The 17,524-nt window shown below is 47.5% G+C and overlaps 1 protein-coding gene across 1 annotated transcript; it reads left to right on the plus strand.

Moving 5' to 3' along the window:
- The first annotated feature begins 843 nt into the window (after positions 1-843).
- On the plus strand, positions 844-16,334 carry GGT1 (gamma-glutamyltransferase 1). The gene is made up of 13 exons (XM_075515999.1): positions 844-959; positions 5,008-5,169; positions 5,820-5,947; positions 6,185-6,274; positions 7,326-7,518; positions 8,697-8,854; positions 9,736-9,885; positions 10,394-10,530; positions 11,400-11,587; positions 12,399-12,526; positions 13,422-13,534; positions 14,625-14,738; positions 15,835-16,334. The coding sequence occupies exons 2-13, from the start codon at positions 5,012-5,014 to the stop codon at positions 15,976-15,978; spliced, it is 1,701 nt and encodes a 566-aa protein (XP_075372114.1). The 5' UTR covers positions 844-959; positions 5,008-5,011; the 3' UTR covers positions 15,979-16,334.
- The last annotated feature ends 1,190 nt before the right edge of the window (positions 16,335-17,524 follow it).

A 17,524-nucleotide genomic window follows, 5' to 3' on the forward strand; every position in this document is an offset into this window, starting at 1 on the left:
AATGGCATGGGGGACCAGCACCAGCTTGGTGGTTGACAAGGACCCCCCACCAGCCATCAGCACAAGGATGGATAGAACTCCTTCTTCACCTCCGAATATGGCCTGCCCCCCTGGCAGGATGCTGGGAACAGCCCTTGGGAACAAGTAGCCTGTCCTCTCAAACAGTACTTACACCTGTAGCAAGACATGATGTCCGAGTGATTGATTCCGCACACCCGATCCTGAAGTATGGTGTCAGCACAAGTAGCTGTCTGACAGTCTTATATACACTTTAGAGATGGCTCCACCTGCGTGATCAGTTGCAGGCACCTTCGTTAGGTTGTCACATAATGCTGGATCAGTAACGGAACATTAGTGTGAACAGCCCTTGGGCCTCTGTTATCAACCTGGTTCCACTCTTTCAAGGCCTCTGTTGGCTTATACTCCTGGAGGTCCTGTGGCAATCTTGTGGCTGTTCTCTTCAGATACTTTCTCACTCAAAAGTCACTGACAGTTCACTCTACACAACAGTGGAGTGTGAAAACATTATTTCAACTGCTTGTTATTAATTATTTAAATATGGCAATTTTATTGATATGGATTAGACTTTGAGTTTTATCAGAAGAGCATAGCCTATGTCCTGTGACAAGATTCAAGATGTCCAATCTATCCTTGCATAACGTGTGCTGCCTGGGGAAAGTAAGGACAGGCGTCTCAAAGCTAATGGCCAAGTATTGGCTACTGGGCTGGGGGTGGGACTACAAGGAACCCTTAAGAGTGCGTGCTGAGGTATGCAGCTGTTGCAAGATGGGTTTAAAGCAGAAGCCTGTTTGGTTAAAGTTTGTGGTTAAAGTTTTAGGTGGTGTCAGTGGATGCTTTCTTTGCTACTTCATTCAAGAACAAGGCAGTGCCTGACCATACCTGGACTCCTTTGTCATCCTGTGGTATCCCACTGTTGTCTCTCCCCTGCTTTCTGGCTGGTCCATCTCTTTCTTCTCTTTCAGTTCTCCTGGCGCTTTCCCTGACCATGGCACGTTCCTCATCTCTACAGTGCGCCCCAGCCCCCTCGGCAAAGATGTCAGACCCTGTATCCCTTGCCTGACACTAGCTAGCCTGTTGCACTGGGGTTCTTTTAATTCAAAAGCAGTGTCATGTTTAAATAATATTGTGAATGTTGTGACACATCTGATTACACCTCAATGGGGTTGCTCGTACAAGCATAACTCTGCTACTTGCTGGCCCTCCCCCTCTCCTAATAGAAATTAAGACAGACTATCAGGCTGCATTTTAAATTCCATGGCTGGGACTGGCTGTTGGACATTTATAACAGTGAGAAATCATCATATTGCTTTTAATGGTCTTATAGCCCCTCTCTCCTGGAGACCTATTGCTACTGCCAAGCACTGCTGTGTGACTGAAGTGCTAGCCAAGTTTCCAAACAGCTGGATTTGGCAGAGATCTGGAGGTTAAAGCCAGCCTCAGCAGACAATAGTTGGGAAGCCAGCTCAGGTAGCGGCCCGCAGCTGCTGCTCCACTCCCAACAATAAATCACAGCGGGGACTCGGCTTCAGAGCCAAGGCTCACAAAGACTGTTGGTGCAGAAACTCAGCTGTTCCTGCAGTGCACCTGCCCAGGGCACAGGGGAGTACGGAGAGGTGGGTTAGAGAATGAGATATCTACAGGCTCCTCATCCATCTCCGGACTGCTGCACGGCAAACAAAATGCCTGTTCGGCGCTCTGCTGTGCCACAGTTAGGAAGGCAGTAAGGACTGTGCAAGGGATGCTTTCCTCTAGGGTCAGCCCTGAAATATGTTAAGGAGCTTATGGGAGTTGAGCTGGCAGTTAAGGTGGAGAGGGTTATTCTCAGCTGAGTTTGCTCTCTGTACTGTTGCAGAAGAGAAAGCTGCAGATCTTTAGCTTGTACATCTGCTTCTTCCTTAGCAGGATCAATCTGACAGATTGCACAGATGTACTTTTACTAAGAGCATTCACTTATTCTGGCCCCGCTTGGGTCCCAGAGGCCCAGCCCAGAGGGCAATGTGGTACCACAGTGCAGTGCCGGAGCAGTGCCCAGCAACCCGTGTTTCTTCTTCATGGCAGTCTGTGCTTGTTCCTGCCCCGGGGGCAGGTGCGTGTCTTATCCTCGCCCCGGGGGCTGGTGGCAGGCGGGGAGCTGCTCCTCAGGCGTATGAAGTGGACTGGAGGGCCCTTTTCAAGGCCTGTGTACTCACTGGGCTGCTGGGCACTCAGCGTGGAGCTCTTATGGGTCTAGGAGATGCTCACAAGTGTCATCCGAATCCAGAGAGGAGGTGAAAGATGAGAGCAGAGGTACCATCTGAGGTTTCCCTTTCTCCTCTTCTGCTGGCAGAATAACTTGCCTGACAAGGCAGTAAATCTTTACAGGAGCCCAGCAGTGAGGCAAGCAGTCGTGGAGGAGAACTGCACAGCCCCAGCCAGGAGCTTATGGGTTAACACACCAGCCACGGGGCTTGAGTCCCCCCAGGCTTGCAGGACAGCCCAGCATAGAGCAGCCTTCAGATGAAACAAAGTACCTTCTGCCTAGCTGGGGCACAGATAAAAGATCCCGTGGCATTTCTTGTGAAGCCTGGAGGAGACTGCCAGTGCTGAAGCTGAACTCTCTCTGCCAACAAACAAAACTGTCTTTAAACTCTGAGGCTGTGTGTGAGCTATTGTTGGGGACATAATGGCTTCTCTGTTTCCCTGCACAGTCATTGCTCTGCAAACACGCCACTGGTCTCTTTTAAAAGTAGTTGAGTGTAAATCAAGTTCTAGAACCTGGAAAGAGGTTTCATCCATTTACCTTTTACTGCTCTCGGTTGACATTTGTTTACAGAACAGCACATACAGTAGATTTACACGCTGGTTTGAGCTGCTTTACTTGGAGATGGACATCTTTAGTGCTCAGACTGAGACTCACAGATACAGGGCTTGGATAGCAAATGTATTATCTCCTAATTTAAATAACAGGAGTGGGGGTGAGGTTGAGGGGGCAGTGCTTGCTGATCTCCTCCCTCTGAGAAAAGTTTTGCTTTGGCTGGCCTGGCCTGTTTCCTCTAGTTAGCTCAGTGCTGGCACGCTCACTGCTCCCTAATCCTCCATGTGCTGCTGCTGCAGGGCACCAAGTGCTGCTCTGACTGCTGGAGTTTGCTCTACTTTGGGCTGTTGAACATCCACAGAGCGTGAGGTTGGTGGATCCGCTCTTCACCCACAATGCCATGGATTGGCTTGTCTCTGAGGATGGCAGATGCTTCGGTAAGGTAAAGGGCATCTTGGCTATTGCGCAAGTACAGTAGTCACGGTGAAAACCCAAAGCTGCACTACACAGGGGGAAGTTGGTCCCTGAAGGCAATATGATGAATTTATGTCTTTTTTGCTGGAACAGTCCTGTAATGGGAAAGGAAATGGGTCAAAGAGTAGCTGTTCAAGCTGTATTTCATGAACTGTCAGTCCCAACAAGGTGGCAGTGACTCTCCATCCCGTCAGTAGCTCTCGACTCATCCCGGTGTCTATCTGGAATATGGGTGTCAGAGAGCTCCTTGGTGTCCTATGCTCGCTCACAGACGAACAGCAACCCTGTGCACCCTACGAGCAGCTGTGTGCAGGACTGGGAAACATGGAGTCATGGGCACTGGCCATCGCCCTCTAGAAGTGGCAGGCTCATTGGAAAGGTGCTCTGGCCAAGGGCCCTGAAGAGGAGGGGCTGCTGTGCTCACACTGAGGTGTGACAAACAACTTTGGCCAAGGTTGCTTGCTAATGATTAAGATGTGTTTTGCACTGGTCATTGACAACCTTCTGGACTGAAAATCCTTCACAGACATGGTATTTCAAAGAGATTATATGAAGTTAAATTTTTAAAAAATTTTTCCTTTGAAGGTGATGTGAGTCATGACTGGCACCAGTTATGTTCTGCTCCTTGGATTTCCCTTCTCACCTATGAATCTGCTGCTTTTTTGGTGTATGAGGTTACCTACCTGCTATAAGACAGGTTCTTACCCAAGTGATAGTTGCTCATTTGGGGCCTTTTCATTGCTGGTACTGTAATACTTTAGAGATGTTACCAGAAGGCTTGCAGGAGTCCCTGAAGTGCTCACTGAAGTAGATCACTCTGCAAATAGGATGGCAGTAATGGGTGTAAAGGGGAAGCTGGTAGAACTGCTGTTCTGCACAGAGGTGGCAGGGGCATAGAGAAATGGTACCAGCAGTGTCCATGGAAAAGGTCTTGATATGAATCTGAGTGAGGAAATATTTGGGAGACCCTTTCAGTGAGAGGTTCAGGGGAGGAGGAAGCTATTCACTGCCCACAATTCAGAACTCATGGAAACCGGCTAAAAAGCAAGGGCTGGAAAGATGGGAGGAAGTCATACATACAGACTCACCATGTGGCTATGAAGTAGGGAGGAAGAGGTCAACACAGATGGCTGCTCACCTGGCAAAGCCAGCCTGCCTCCAGGGTGCGGGCAGGATGCAGTCCTTGACTCCATCACATTACAAAGGAGGCAAAGGGCCTGCCAGTGTGTGTTGGAGGGGGGAATCTGGTGAAGAGTCTCTGGCTCGTATTGCTGACTTGATTTGGGAACTAGATCAAATCCAGTCTGACACCGGGCCCCTGTCCTTGCAAGCAGAGCAGTAACTTAAATGCCTGCTAAGCATCTAAAATTCTCAGAGTGTAAAGTAACAAAGAGCAATCCGTTGTCCTGTCGCCACTGAAAGGTAACAGCAGCAGGACATCTTGAACATCCCCTTCCCTCTTGATAATTCTACTTCACTTCAAAACAGGACATCACCCTGATGTAAGTGTCGAGGCCAGAATTGGGCTCACGCCTCCCCGGCCGCTCCTTCCCAAACTGCCCTGCCATGTGCAGAGCTGTTGGCTGCCGGAGGGTAGAGAGGGAAATAGAGGATATGAAAGAAAGTAGATGAAAGCCTGCTCTTGTGCCTGATCATCTGCTCCCTAGTTCCCATGTGCCCAGAAGCAGCAAGGTTGACGATCCTGTTTCTTCCCACAGGAAGATGAAGAAGCGCTATGTGGTGGCTGGAGGCCTGGCTGTAGTCCTGCTCATCTTGTTCCTGGGACTCTTCTTTGGGCTGCGCTCTGACTCAGGGGACACACACACTTATAAGAGGGCGGCTGTGGCTACAGACGCAGGGCAGTGCTCAATAATTGGAAGGTACCCGCTGATTGTGCTGTGACTCTTGTTACCTCTGACAGCTCTTGCACAAGACAAAACTGTTGTTTCCCCGATGTCCAGGTGCAAGCCTGGCAGTTGCCCAGCACAGAGAATCTCTAATCTCCCACTAGAAAGAGGAGGCCATAATAAAACCCGGGCTTTTACCGTGCCTGACCAATGTTACTGCAGTTGCTCAAAGACAACATAGCAGGCAAAGATTGCCTAGAACAATGGGAATGAGAGATGCTTTTCAAGCTCCTTTTAAAAATCATTTATCAAGCTGTCCTCCAATTCTAGATGCAAGTGCTGCAGATTTCAGGCTCCTCAGGGAGTTGTCATTTCTCATGTGTAATGAATGTATCTGGGATGCCTGTCCCCAAGCGTACTTTGACACATCTCGGTGTTTTCAAGCTAGTTTGGATGTGTCTCTAATGAGGGCTGATCTGGTCTGCACCTAGACCATTAGGATGTATTCTCTAAGGTGACAGAAGCTCAAAACTTCCTATTCCTGAGGAATCTATAGACTGGGTGTGGACAAACGTGCATTAGAGAATCTGTCATAGCTGCTCTGACGAGATGACTCCACTGCTCACAGGTAGCTGAGACACTGTAACATGTCACCATACGATGCCTTCTCTTCTGCTGCACAGGGACATCCTTCAGCAAGGTGGATCAGCAGTGGATGCTGCGATTGCAGCTCTACTTTGTGTAGGACTCATGAATGCTCACAGCATGGGCATTGGAGGGGGCCTCTTCTTTACCATCTACAGCAGCACAGGTAAGGGACAGGGCCATACACATCTGGGACAGTTTGAGAACTGTTTATCTAAAGCAGGTGATTTATCCTACCTGAGTGAAGGTAAATGACTGAGTCTCACAGTCTCTGGGGGAACATGCTGTCCTCAAAATAATTGCCAAGAAACTGGCTCACATTGATCAGACTTCTTCAGCAGAGACCATGCCTGTGTGTTGAGTCCAGAGCTAAACATCATCTTCCTTGCTCTGTCGTTAAAAGGAAAAGTGGAAATCATTAATGCAAGAGAGGTGGCTCCAAAAAAAGCATCGGAGGACATGTTTGGGAACAACACAGAGCTCTCTCTGAAAGGTATGGCAAAGGCTGTTTCACTGCTTTGGGGGGACCACATATCTCCAACATTAGCTGCTACTGACATGTCTGAATTAAGAACATTTGTTATGGTTAGGTTCTTGCATATCTACAGGATTTCTCACCTAGAAACATCCTCTGCTTTATACAATCTGCAAATTCCATCCTGGCAAGGAAGCCAAAAATCATGTCCGTCAAACTAGTCGGTCATCTCAGCACTTTCTGCTTTTCACTTCCTGAAAATCCAGGTGAATCCAAAGCCCTGAGTATGACCTGTTCCATATCTGCCATCTTTCCTTTCCACCTCTTTGAATAAATCTTTGTGGATCAACTTAGTTCTTGTCAGTTCAAGTGTCCTCCATAAACAGCTTTTGTGGTGACTTCAACTAATGGTTCAGGGGCTCAGAGAAGAAGTAATTTCCTTTCAGGGAAGTATATTCTAATCAAAAATAGAAAGAAATACTAACTAGTTCTCTTTGTGGTCACTCCTGTAACCAAGGAGGAACAGCACCTTGGAGGCAGTTTGAGAAGTGTGTTGAACTTCTGGGAGATGCCAATAAAAGCAGGATTGAAGCAAATTGCTGCATCACTGTGCAATGTAGTAATCAATCTATTGCAATTGCAGTTACAATGCTGCAACAAAGTTTGTGGCTTAAGTATGTACACAGTCTGTGTCCTCTTACTGTAGCGTGTTCTCCTCTGAAGGATTGGAATCTGCAGGCAGCTATGATAGCTTCTGTGTTCTCAGCAGCTTTTCTCTGGTACAGAGCCTACTGAGGGGAAATGACCCAAAAACTTGAGTTACCAGCAAGAGGATAGAGGTGTTTCAACAGTCCAGAATATGTAGGCATAATAATTCAGACAGATGTCAGATGTTAACATGTCGGACAGAATAATTCTGTCAGCATCTTATGCCTAAGCTGAGCTGGTCATAGTATACATAATCCCTGCGTAAAAACAGGGCTGACAGAGAAGCCTGCTCTACCTCTTACTCCGTTAATCGCTTTCTTTTCTTGCTGTGGAAGACTAATACATTCCTTATCTACTCCAGGAGGACTGTCCATCGCTGTTCCAGGAGAAATCCGTGGGTATGAACTGGCTCACAAGCGTCATGGCAAACTTGCATGGAAAGACCTGTTTCTGCCCAGCATCAAGTTGGCAAGAGAAGGATTCCCTATTGGGAAAGGCCTTGCAGCAGCCATCAAATCAAGAGAGGAGGCAATTGAAAGCAATCCCTCACTGTGGTGGGTAGAGCAGTTGCTGTTCTGTGCAGAGAAATTTGGGGTAGCTGCATCCTAGCTGAAAAGTCTCTGTGTTTGTGTAACGTAGCGTCTGTGAGGAGCGTGCCTCCCCTCCAGCGACTGTACTCACTGTACCTGCTGGGGTTATTCCAGCTACCTGAAGGTGCTAAATCATGTGGCCAATTTTAGGAATGTTCAGTCCTGACCTTTAAAGGGAGATAAATTCTGCTCTTAAAGTCCATTTGTCTGAGCAAAGGTGGAATTGGAGTACATGCTGGGATAAATCTGTCAGATGGCAATGTATTTTCTGAATCCCCAGCTTTTCCTCATGCTGTAAGTGCACTAAGCTAATCTTACCTGCATTTGGGGCAATTGCAGAGTCTCCTTGAACATCTCCTCTGCTGTCAGGCAGTGGGAATTTGAGTCATCTCTTACTCTGCAGTCAGCCTTCCTTGAGCAATGCCTCTGACCATCCACTTCTGGCAATGACTATGAACATGAAGGGTTTTAAATGCTCTTCCACTTCCTCATACAGTCAAACCCTTGGTGTCTATGTCCAGCCCTACTGGAGATCATGCTTAATCGTCTCTTTTCCTTAAAATCTCTGCCAGCTGCAGGTTGGTTTCCAATTCAATTGGGATGTACAGCCTGGGCCTATCTCCTGTATTTCCATCTGGCAGGTCCACAGCAGCACATTCATGATCCATGATGAGGGAGCTAGAGAGGAACCTGCCTACCTCAAAGTGCTCTGACAAACAGGGATTAAAACGCATTCTCCTGGACTCTCTGGAAGCTTTGAGCCTCATAGCTTTGTAGTCTGTGCTCTGAACAGGACTGCTTGAGTTCAAGGACTATGGCCCCTCCTGGGCATCTTGAGGCAGTGGTTGGCCCCTTGGGCAGGTAGGGAGGGTGGCCTGCCTTGGTGAAAAAGATCGACACTCCCTCCTGCAGGCTTCACTGAGCAAATTCTGAGCAATGTGGAATCCCAGGTCAGAAACCACTGTTCACTTTTATGTCCCAGTGCAAGATATCAGGACCCCTGGGGCATGGCTCAGGCAGTTTTTCTTCTCTCCAAGAAGCCTCTAGCATGAACACTCAAATACTGTGTCAGCTGGTACAGGTACACATAGTTTTGAACTTGTCTCTCAGACCTGATCTTCTCAATCTCCTTTCTCTGTTAGCGAAGTGTTCTGCAGAGGAGGGAAAATTCTGCATGAGGGCGATACCATCAAGATGCCTAAACTAGCCAACACATACGAGACTATAGCCAGTGAAGGAGCAGATGCCTTTTACACAGGAAGCCTGGCAAAACAGATCATCGATGACATCCGCAGTGTAGGTGAGAAACAGGACATCTGTCCAAAACAGCATGAGTGACCTGACTGCTGCGGCTCAGCATCGAGGGAGGAGCCAGTGACCTGCAGAAGCCTTGGAAGCGGGTCAAGCCTGCTGCCTGAAATGCCACCTCTGAGATCTGTGGCAACAGCACACCCAAGAGAAGCCGTTAGCGCTTTAATGGATGCATTTGAAACTCAGTCAGAAATGGATAGTATATATTGTGCATTTCTGTACCATATAGTCTAGCAAGTCTATGCGTTTCTGGATATAGCTTAGTAGATACATGCTGTTTACAGAGCCTGAATCCAACAAGTTTCTACCTAAAACATTACATACGTGGTCCTGTAAACTCTGCGCTTGTTTAATCTCTCGGTGCCACTAGATGGTGGTAGTATCCTGTCCTTACTAGCTAGCATTGGCTAGCTTCAGTCAACCTCCTCTAAGTCATTTACTGGCTTTATTTGTGATGGTTAATTACTGTCTTCCCCCTTCTGATAAGAAAGGCAATGGAACATACAAATTATTCTGCTTCTGGGGTAGCACAAAGCATCTGCACCCAAAAGCTGCATCCTCCTCCTGTAAACAGGACTCTTCATGACGTTTTGACTGCTGGTGTGCTTTGTAAAAAAAGATGGATCACCAGATTTTTGGCTGCTGTAAATCAGCCCAACTTCAAGCTTAGGCTATGTGAGCCTCAGCTGGATTTATCAAGCAATACATTCATCTCCTGTGCACCCATCTTTGCTTTCTTTACCTTGCAACTTTTTGGATTTGTCTGTGTTCCCTCCTGTCCTTGCTGTGATACATGGTGATGGAGTATTACCTCCTCTTCCCATTAGAGATCACATAAACCCACATCTATAGTCTCCTTCTCTTTTCCAGGAGGCATTGTCACATTGGATGACCTGCGGGACTACAATGCAACAGTGATAGAAGACCCCATACAGATCACACTCGGGGAGTTTACCCTCTACACGCCTAGTGCCCCCCTAAGTGGCCCAGTGCTAGCCCTCATTTTCAACATACTGAAAGGTGAGAGTGCCACTGAGCAGTGCCTTACAGGCAGCAGGAGCTGAGAGAGCTCCAAAGACAACGCCTTTTTTGTTTTGGGAGCTGGGCCTCCCTTGATAGCCCTCCAGCAGGTGGGAAGTCTGAGACCCCAGGAAGGATCAGAGATGCGGAAGCATTCCTCTTCTGCTGTAAACTCAGGGACGTTGCCTTCCTGCTTGAAATACAGGTGCGAGAGGAAAAATATGGTCCTGATTGGGGCACTTGCCTGGTACCTGCATGGGTGGAAACTAACTTGTACTTGAGGCTTCTTTGGAAAACATTCATGCAAGTACAAATCTTGCTGATGACTCCCACAGTGCTCAAAACAACCAGAGCTGCTGTGTTCTCCACGCGGAGATTAGGACAGTCCAGTGACTGCATCTCTGTAGAGACTGGGCTTCAAGATTATACCATTTGACCCAGGTTTATTAGCAGTCCATTGACTGTGTACTTTCCTTTGTGTTCACAATCGTTTGTCTTCTGTTGCCAGGATATAATTTCTCTGCTGACAGCATCAAAACCATGGAGGAGAAAGGTCTGACTTACCACCGCATTGTGGAGGCCTTTCGCTTTGCCTACGCCAAGAGGACTTTACTGGGAGATCCAAAATTTGTCAACATTAGAGAGGTACCTGGCAAAAGCCTTTTCTTTTTGCAACACCAAGGTTGACTGGAACATGGCTTAAAGTTTTTGGGTGACTAAACTTTGTCAGGGATGCTCTGTGCCACCTGCTATTGACAGGCACTGAAACATCTCTGAATCAAAATGTGAAGTCCTATGTGACTCATGGCTGAGCTGTGAGGGATATAAATGGAGGAAACCTTCCTGCTGTAAGGAAAAGCAAAATCCTCAATTCACCAGCAGCATTTGAGTATATTTAGGGCTAACCCTCCCTGTTTTCATAGTCTTGGAAGCCTTTATCACTAGATGACATTCCCAGCATCCTTGTGGCTCTCTAACCACAGTCCTGCCCATAGTAAATGGACCAATGGATGGGAAGGTGAGGCAGGAACCCTGCTTTTCCCAGCTTCATACTTTGTGCTTTTACTTCTGTGACTCTCCAAAAGCAGCAGGATCTGAGCCCAGCCCAGCTTGATGGACACAAATTTGCAACTTACAGAGCAATGATCAGAGCTTGCCTTGGTCTAGTCCTCTCAACCTGATCCCTCTCCTCTCATCTCTGAAGCAAGTGTAACACTGCTTGCCTACACCTTACAGCAGTGTTGAGGACAGCTTTCCATAGATCTACAATAATGGCTGCTGATTAACTTCCTACACAAAGGGGTGCATTGTAACAGCTGCTTCTGTGACTGCTTAAAATGCTCTTTGGTACAATGCCCATCTTTCAAGAAGGAGGAAAGCCCCTGCTGGAAAACTATAGCTTCACTGCTGGGATTTGCCACTCTTCTGTGGTCTGAAGTATTGGATATCAGCCTCATAACTACATGTCTCTTAAACTTAATCTCCTGAGTAACTGCATTGGATTTCTCTGACAGGCGATCAGAAACATGACGTCCGAGTACTTTGCGGATAGTCTCCGGAGGAAAATCACTGACAACACCTCCCATCCAGTTGACTACTATGACCCACTATATTACACTGGAGATAATGCCGGTACATCCCACCTCTCCATTGTGGCTGATGATGGCAGCGCTGTGTCCGCCACCAGCACCATCAACCAATAGTATGAGCTCAGACATTACTTCCACATAGGCCTTTGCCATCTTCCTAGTGGTGGTTCTGTGGTTGGTATAAAACATCACTGAACTGTCATCTCTCTAGCGGGGTAGTGATGGGTAGCACTGTTGACGGGCACTTCTCCTGCTGAGCTTGCAGGTCAGTTCTTAACACTGAGGCCTGTGTGGTTGGGTCAGAGGACAAGATGTGTCCTCTCCCATGTTGGGTTCACCCACCAAGAAAACATTCACTGCATCTGGATCTTCTCATAAGCAGTGGTATCGCTGCCGGCTCTGATTTCCCAGGCATCTGGAAGGAATTTGAGCTAATACAGCTGGCCTGGAAGTGCAGTGTTTGGCTCTGAGTGCTGTCAGGAAGAGCTGTGTTCTGCATGTATGGCCTGAAGCTGGGGGGTGAAGGTTCTTTCTGTCCATAGAAAATGTCTCCAGCTTGACACATCTAAGCAAAACCCCAATCTTTCCCAAATGTGCCAGCCTTTGAGCTATGTTGCGTCTGAATGGAGTGCAGTACTGCCCGGCTGGAAGGGGAATTAGTTGTACTTAGCTGCTGTGATGTTTTTCCCCTTGGGGTCCTTGCAGGAGAGCTATACAGCAGCCTCTGGGCTGCCTTTCCTCCTTGTGTAGCTGTGTACTCACAGTATAAACTGCTTCCTTCCCCCAAGGGGTGGCAGAATGACCTTTACAACAGGAAGGAGTGGACTTCAATCACTCCTAGGTTTCACATTGCAGTAATTCACCTGAAGCTCTTCCTGGATTTGCTCTGGTTTTGACATGTCTGCACCAACTTGTTTTGTCTAGCTTTGGCTCTGATGTACGATCCAACGTGAGTGGAATCATATTTAATGATGAGATGGATGACTTCAGCTCGCCTCACATAATCAATGGATTTGGGATCCCTCCTTCTCCAGCAAATTTCATAGCACCAGGTAGCTGTAAACTACCTTCCTGACTCAGCCTTTTGGCTATATCTCGCATGCTAATGCTGTGGTGTCTGCAAGGTAGGCTGCAGCATGTCTGTGGTCAGGCACAGATCTGGGGCTTTCTGCAGAGGAGAGGGATGAAAGCGAGTCACCTGGCATCCCTGTCAAAAACACACAGCCCGCCGCCCCTGGTGTACCCTGAAGGAGGAGAGGCTGTCTAAAGGAAAACTCTTGTGGATGCCTCCTTCTAACAACCAGAAATCCTTTCCCAGGGAGCTCAGTGCATGTCAAATGAAATTACTTAGGGCCGCAAAAGATTTCTTTGAACTGACTTAAGAGGGAGGCAGCAGCAGTGGCTGACTGCAAAGTGTTGGATGGCACTGTCCAGCCTTCTCCCTGTGCTGCCCTGCGAGCTGTCGGGCAGCTTTGGATAGATCCAGTTCGCATCCCTAACCCAAGCACCTTGCCTGCTGGATCCAGTTCACATACCTAACCCAAGCCCCCTCCTGCAGACCCATTTCATTGCTGCTAAAGCAGGCTGGGATTCTGCTGCCCTCCTGTACCCCATGCTTTGGAGAGGGACAGGGAAGTGAAAGGACAGGAAGGGAAGTCCCATGGTGTACGGGAGGCAGCTGCATCGCAGACAACCCCAGCTGGGACAGGACTGTGGAGGAAAGCACCTTCAGCCTCTGCGTGAAGGACCAGTGTTAAGCTTTGCATTACAGGAGCAAGAAGGAGGTGGGTACAGGGGATAGTGGGATCCCCAAGGGCTGAACAAGACATGTGAGCTGAGTCAGGAAGGTGGCTACTGAGGCTCTGGGTTTAGACGTGGAGCAGGAGCTGGCAGTTTGTAAGCTGCAGGTGGAAAGCTGAGCCTCTGTTGCATCTGTGTCCCCAACAGGTAAACAGCCGATGTCCTCTATGTGCCCCTCCATCTTGGTGGATAAAATGAAAAAGGTCAGGATGGTGGTTGGTGCTTCTGGAGGAACAAAAATAACTACAGCAACGGCACTGGTATGTGATGATATGGGTAAACTGGGGACAAGGCTGAGGCAAAACAAGGTGGGGGAGAGGCAGTGTTAGGGCTAAGGGGCTCAAGTCTCCACCTGGGACGTGAACATGGCTGTGGCTTCCTGCTGTGGGCCAGGGGCCTGAAAGGGAAGTTCCTGGCTGGCCTTCTGAGGGCCAGAGCTCCAACACCAGCTCCTGCCAGAGCTACAAAGAGTCTCTTAAATTACTTCCTTCGGTGACTCCAGGTCTTTTCCTTTGGCAAGTTTTTCTTAGCACTCGTGGAAGATTTGTGACTTCAGTTTAGCTTTGACTTCTGTTCTCTGGATCTCCATGAACTAGCCTTTTTATCTAGTTTAGAGCCATTCCCATCCAACACCCTAAACTTTGGATGAAAGTCACACAGAGAAGCTAAATAAGAACTTGGGCCAGGCATGGCATCAGGCCATCTGACAGGCAGGCTCTCTGTGGGCTGCTGTGGCAGCCACTCAAATGCCCAGCTAGACCAAAAGTGATTGCAGGAGAAAGCTGTCTCCTGTGCCACCACACACAGCAGTTCAGAGCACCAGGCTGGTTCTTGCTTTCTGGCTGAGGTAGAGAAGCCTCCATAAAAACCACCGCAAGCAGCTTTCTAAGCTCTTGATCCTGAGGCTGTTTTCACTTGCCAGCAGCTCCAACCTGCAATTTAAGCATGTAGAGATGAGCCAGGTTTAAGGAAACCTGTTGCACGGTAGCAGAAAGCTGTAGCTTTTTGTTTGCTGAGGTGATTGCTGTGTGTCTAAACCAGCACTAGCTTCACCATAGCAGCATAAATCCAGCTACAATAGCTTGAAGATCTGATCCTTTTACTATGTTAATTTTAGTAAGTAATGGTCTCTCTGTTTGGGAATCCTCCTGAGCATATAGAGCTGACTTGCTGCAATGTACCTGTGTTTTGCTTAGCCAAGAGAGGGACTGCTGAAAGCAGCAGGAACCGGAAATCATGCTTTTTATGTGCTCTGGTGAGCATCCTTCAGATATCTCTGCCTATCTTGCTACAAGGGTCAGGCCTCTTTGAAGATAAGTAACTAACGTTAAGGCTTTTTGCTTCTCATAGACAATCATCAATTCCATCTGGTTTGGTTATGATGTGAAGAAAGCAGTGGAACAGCCCAGAATTCACGATCAGCTGTTTCCCAGTATCGCGGAGCTTGAGCAGAAAATAGAGGAGGTTTGTCTAGCTAGAGTCTGGGGTGTGTGTGAACTCCTTGTATGGTGCTGGGTTCCTAGCGTTGGGAAGGCATGGACTTGTGGAAAATCATGAAGCTTTGCCAAATGTTCCTAGGTGAGCAGTATCAAAGCTGGCACAGGTCAAGTACTGGGTCACAATAAGCTGTTCAAAGTGTACCTTTAGTCTCAGTTGCATGGGTTTGAAGCCTAGTGCATTCAAGCATGACCTACATCTGAAACTGAGGGTATATATCTTCTTGTAACGTTGTCTGGCTCAGAGAACTTGCAAAATAGCAAACCACATCAGGGCCTGAACCATTCAGCAGTCCAAGTCCACTGACCCTCAGGAAACTCTTGTCCTGTTGTGCAATCTCCTGACGAATCCAGAAGCACTGGCACAGAGCTCGCGAGGGAGAATGCACAGAGGGACCTGAGAACAAGCTTGAAAATATTTTCACAGTAAAGGTCTCCATGCGGCACTGTCAGTCTGAGAGCTGATGGCAAGATCTGCCTCGCTCTGCATACCGCTCGCCTGAGCTGGCAGCTTCGTTCACCCTGAAGAATTACGCGTCCCAGAGGCCTGAGACAGATGCAGTCTTTATCTCATCCCATGAGTACATATCTCATCCCATGTCTCTATATTAGGGAAAACACTCCTACATAAGGCAGTTTTCTTCATCAAACTGTGCAGAAGATCCTCCTTTAATAAGCTTCTTATTAAGGTAACGGCTGAGAAATCTGCCTGCACTGGGGAGGATGCCTTGCTCTCTACAAGTCCTGTGATTTCCCCCATTCCCAAACAGGATCCATCAGTTCTGGCTGTTGCTATGTATCTGAGGCAGAATGCTCTGTGACCAGGAGTAGTATTGGTAGCCCACACTGAGCACCACAAATGCCACATCTTCTCAATTCCACCTCTTCAAAAGCAGGGCATCCCAGAAAGCAAAGGGAAGAGGAGGAACATCTACAAAATGTAGATTTAGACCTACCTAATACAGGCGCTGAACGCTTGGGTAGTCGTGGAGGATGCAGGTCACAGACTACGGCACGTGTGCAGTTTCTCTCTCCTGTTGTCCTCATTCACTTCTGCATTCCAGGGTATAGAAGAACAACTAAAGAAGAGAAAACACAATACCACGCGGGTGAGAAGCATTGGGGTTGTGCAGGCCATTCTCAGAACAGATGAAGGATGGGCTGCAGCCTCCGACTCCCGGAAAGGTGGCTTCCCTGCAGGCTACTGACATGGCTCATCTCCTTTTTTTAGTGGTCTAGTGACACTGAGGTGTGTTTGGGGGTAAGATCCTTTAGGTCTGCAACTCAGGGACTTCTCACAGGAAAGAGAACAAATTTACCTGTGGTTCTGTTGACAGAGCTGGGACAGTTCTCTACAGCCATGACCGAAGTGCCTCATGCCACAGCAGTCTGCTAAGACAAGCATGTCTACCAGGACATGCAGTACTTACTTGAAGAGTCTGTTCTGCCTTGAAGAGTTTGTTCCCTGCCTCCTCTCCATCCCATGAAGACAGATTGGGTACCCAGAGTTTCTGAAGAAGGTCCAGCTCACCCAAGCTGCAGGAAGTGTTTCCCTTGCACAGCATCAGCTACTGGGAATGTCCCTGTCACCGCTAGAGAAGAGATTTGTTTCCTGTTGAGTAGATGGGAGTTACAGGACTCTGGGGACTGGGTTTTCTAAGTTACAAACTAATAGATCTGTGCCATAGCAGGAAGCCCAGCTCTAGACTGGGATAAGCCTTCACAAACTCACCACTCTTTCTTTTAACAAAAGATGTTTCTGCTTTTCACTTCAGTTGATTATTGGAGATGAGTGGGTAAATGGGGAAATGGCTTCAAACTTTTTTATATTTCTGTTGAGAAGGTCTAAAGGGAAGATGCTACCTGTAAAACTCTGAGCACAACTAAAATAAATAAATATGGAGTCACACATTTTTCTTGCCTGCACAGTTGCTACTGTGAAAAGGGATGGTGAGAGTCTGCGGGAAAGAAGCTCTCCTGAGATTTTTCTCTTTTCTTCACTCCTTTGATGAAGCTATGAGTAAAGAAAAATAGTTAAATATCCAAAACAAGCTTGTTTTTCTCCAGTTTGCTTTTTACCACATCATACTGCAGGCCTGAAATAGCAGAGTCTGAGGAAATGAAACCTCTAAAAAAGGGCACACTGCAGCTCCTCTTGTTTGAAGGTAAGTTACCATTAACCAAACAATTAATGACCTCTCAGAAATCGCTATCTGAGATGGAACAGCTAAGAGTGTCTGTACCTATGCATGAGGGGTTTTTGGTGTTCACCTACCAGCATAAACTAATACATGACACCAGATAACTGAGCCTAAGATCAAAACCGAATGTTCCAGGATATTGTCAACCTCTAGGGATGTTTATGCAATCCTTGAAACACAAGTAACAGGAACTGAACTCATCTATTTGGCTTGCTGAAACTTCCTATCAGTTTCTAAGGACCTTAAAATACAGAATGCATTGAAGAGAAAATGAAAGGATGAGATTTTAGGAATCAGGAACCCTCTCTTTCCCAGTAGTTTCTGGAGTTGAGGAGAGTCTAGTTTCAAGGAATAAAGTGATAGCTAGATTATACTTAAATCAAAGATTCACAACTTCGGCATATGTATTTGCTTCTATCACTCCCGCTAAATGAGGGGCTTTTACCAAAAGTTGCCTGGGATGCGCTCTGTGTTCCTTTTTCCTGAGCTGTTACTGATGATGATGTGTTAGGTGTAGCTAAGGCAGTGATTGTAAATAACCTAGAGTCATTGT

The sequence above is a fragment of the Mycteria americana genome, chromosome 13, assembly GCF_035582795.1.
Source record: "Mycteria americana isolate JAX WOST 10 ecotype Jacksonville Zoo and Gardens chromosome 13, USCA_MyAme_1.0, whole genome shotgun sequence".
In the NCBI taxonomy this organism is placed as follows: domain Eukaryota; kingdom Metazoa; phylum Chordata; class Aves; order Ciconiiformes; family Ciconiidae; genus Mycteria; species Mycteria americana.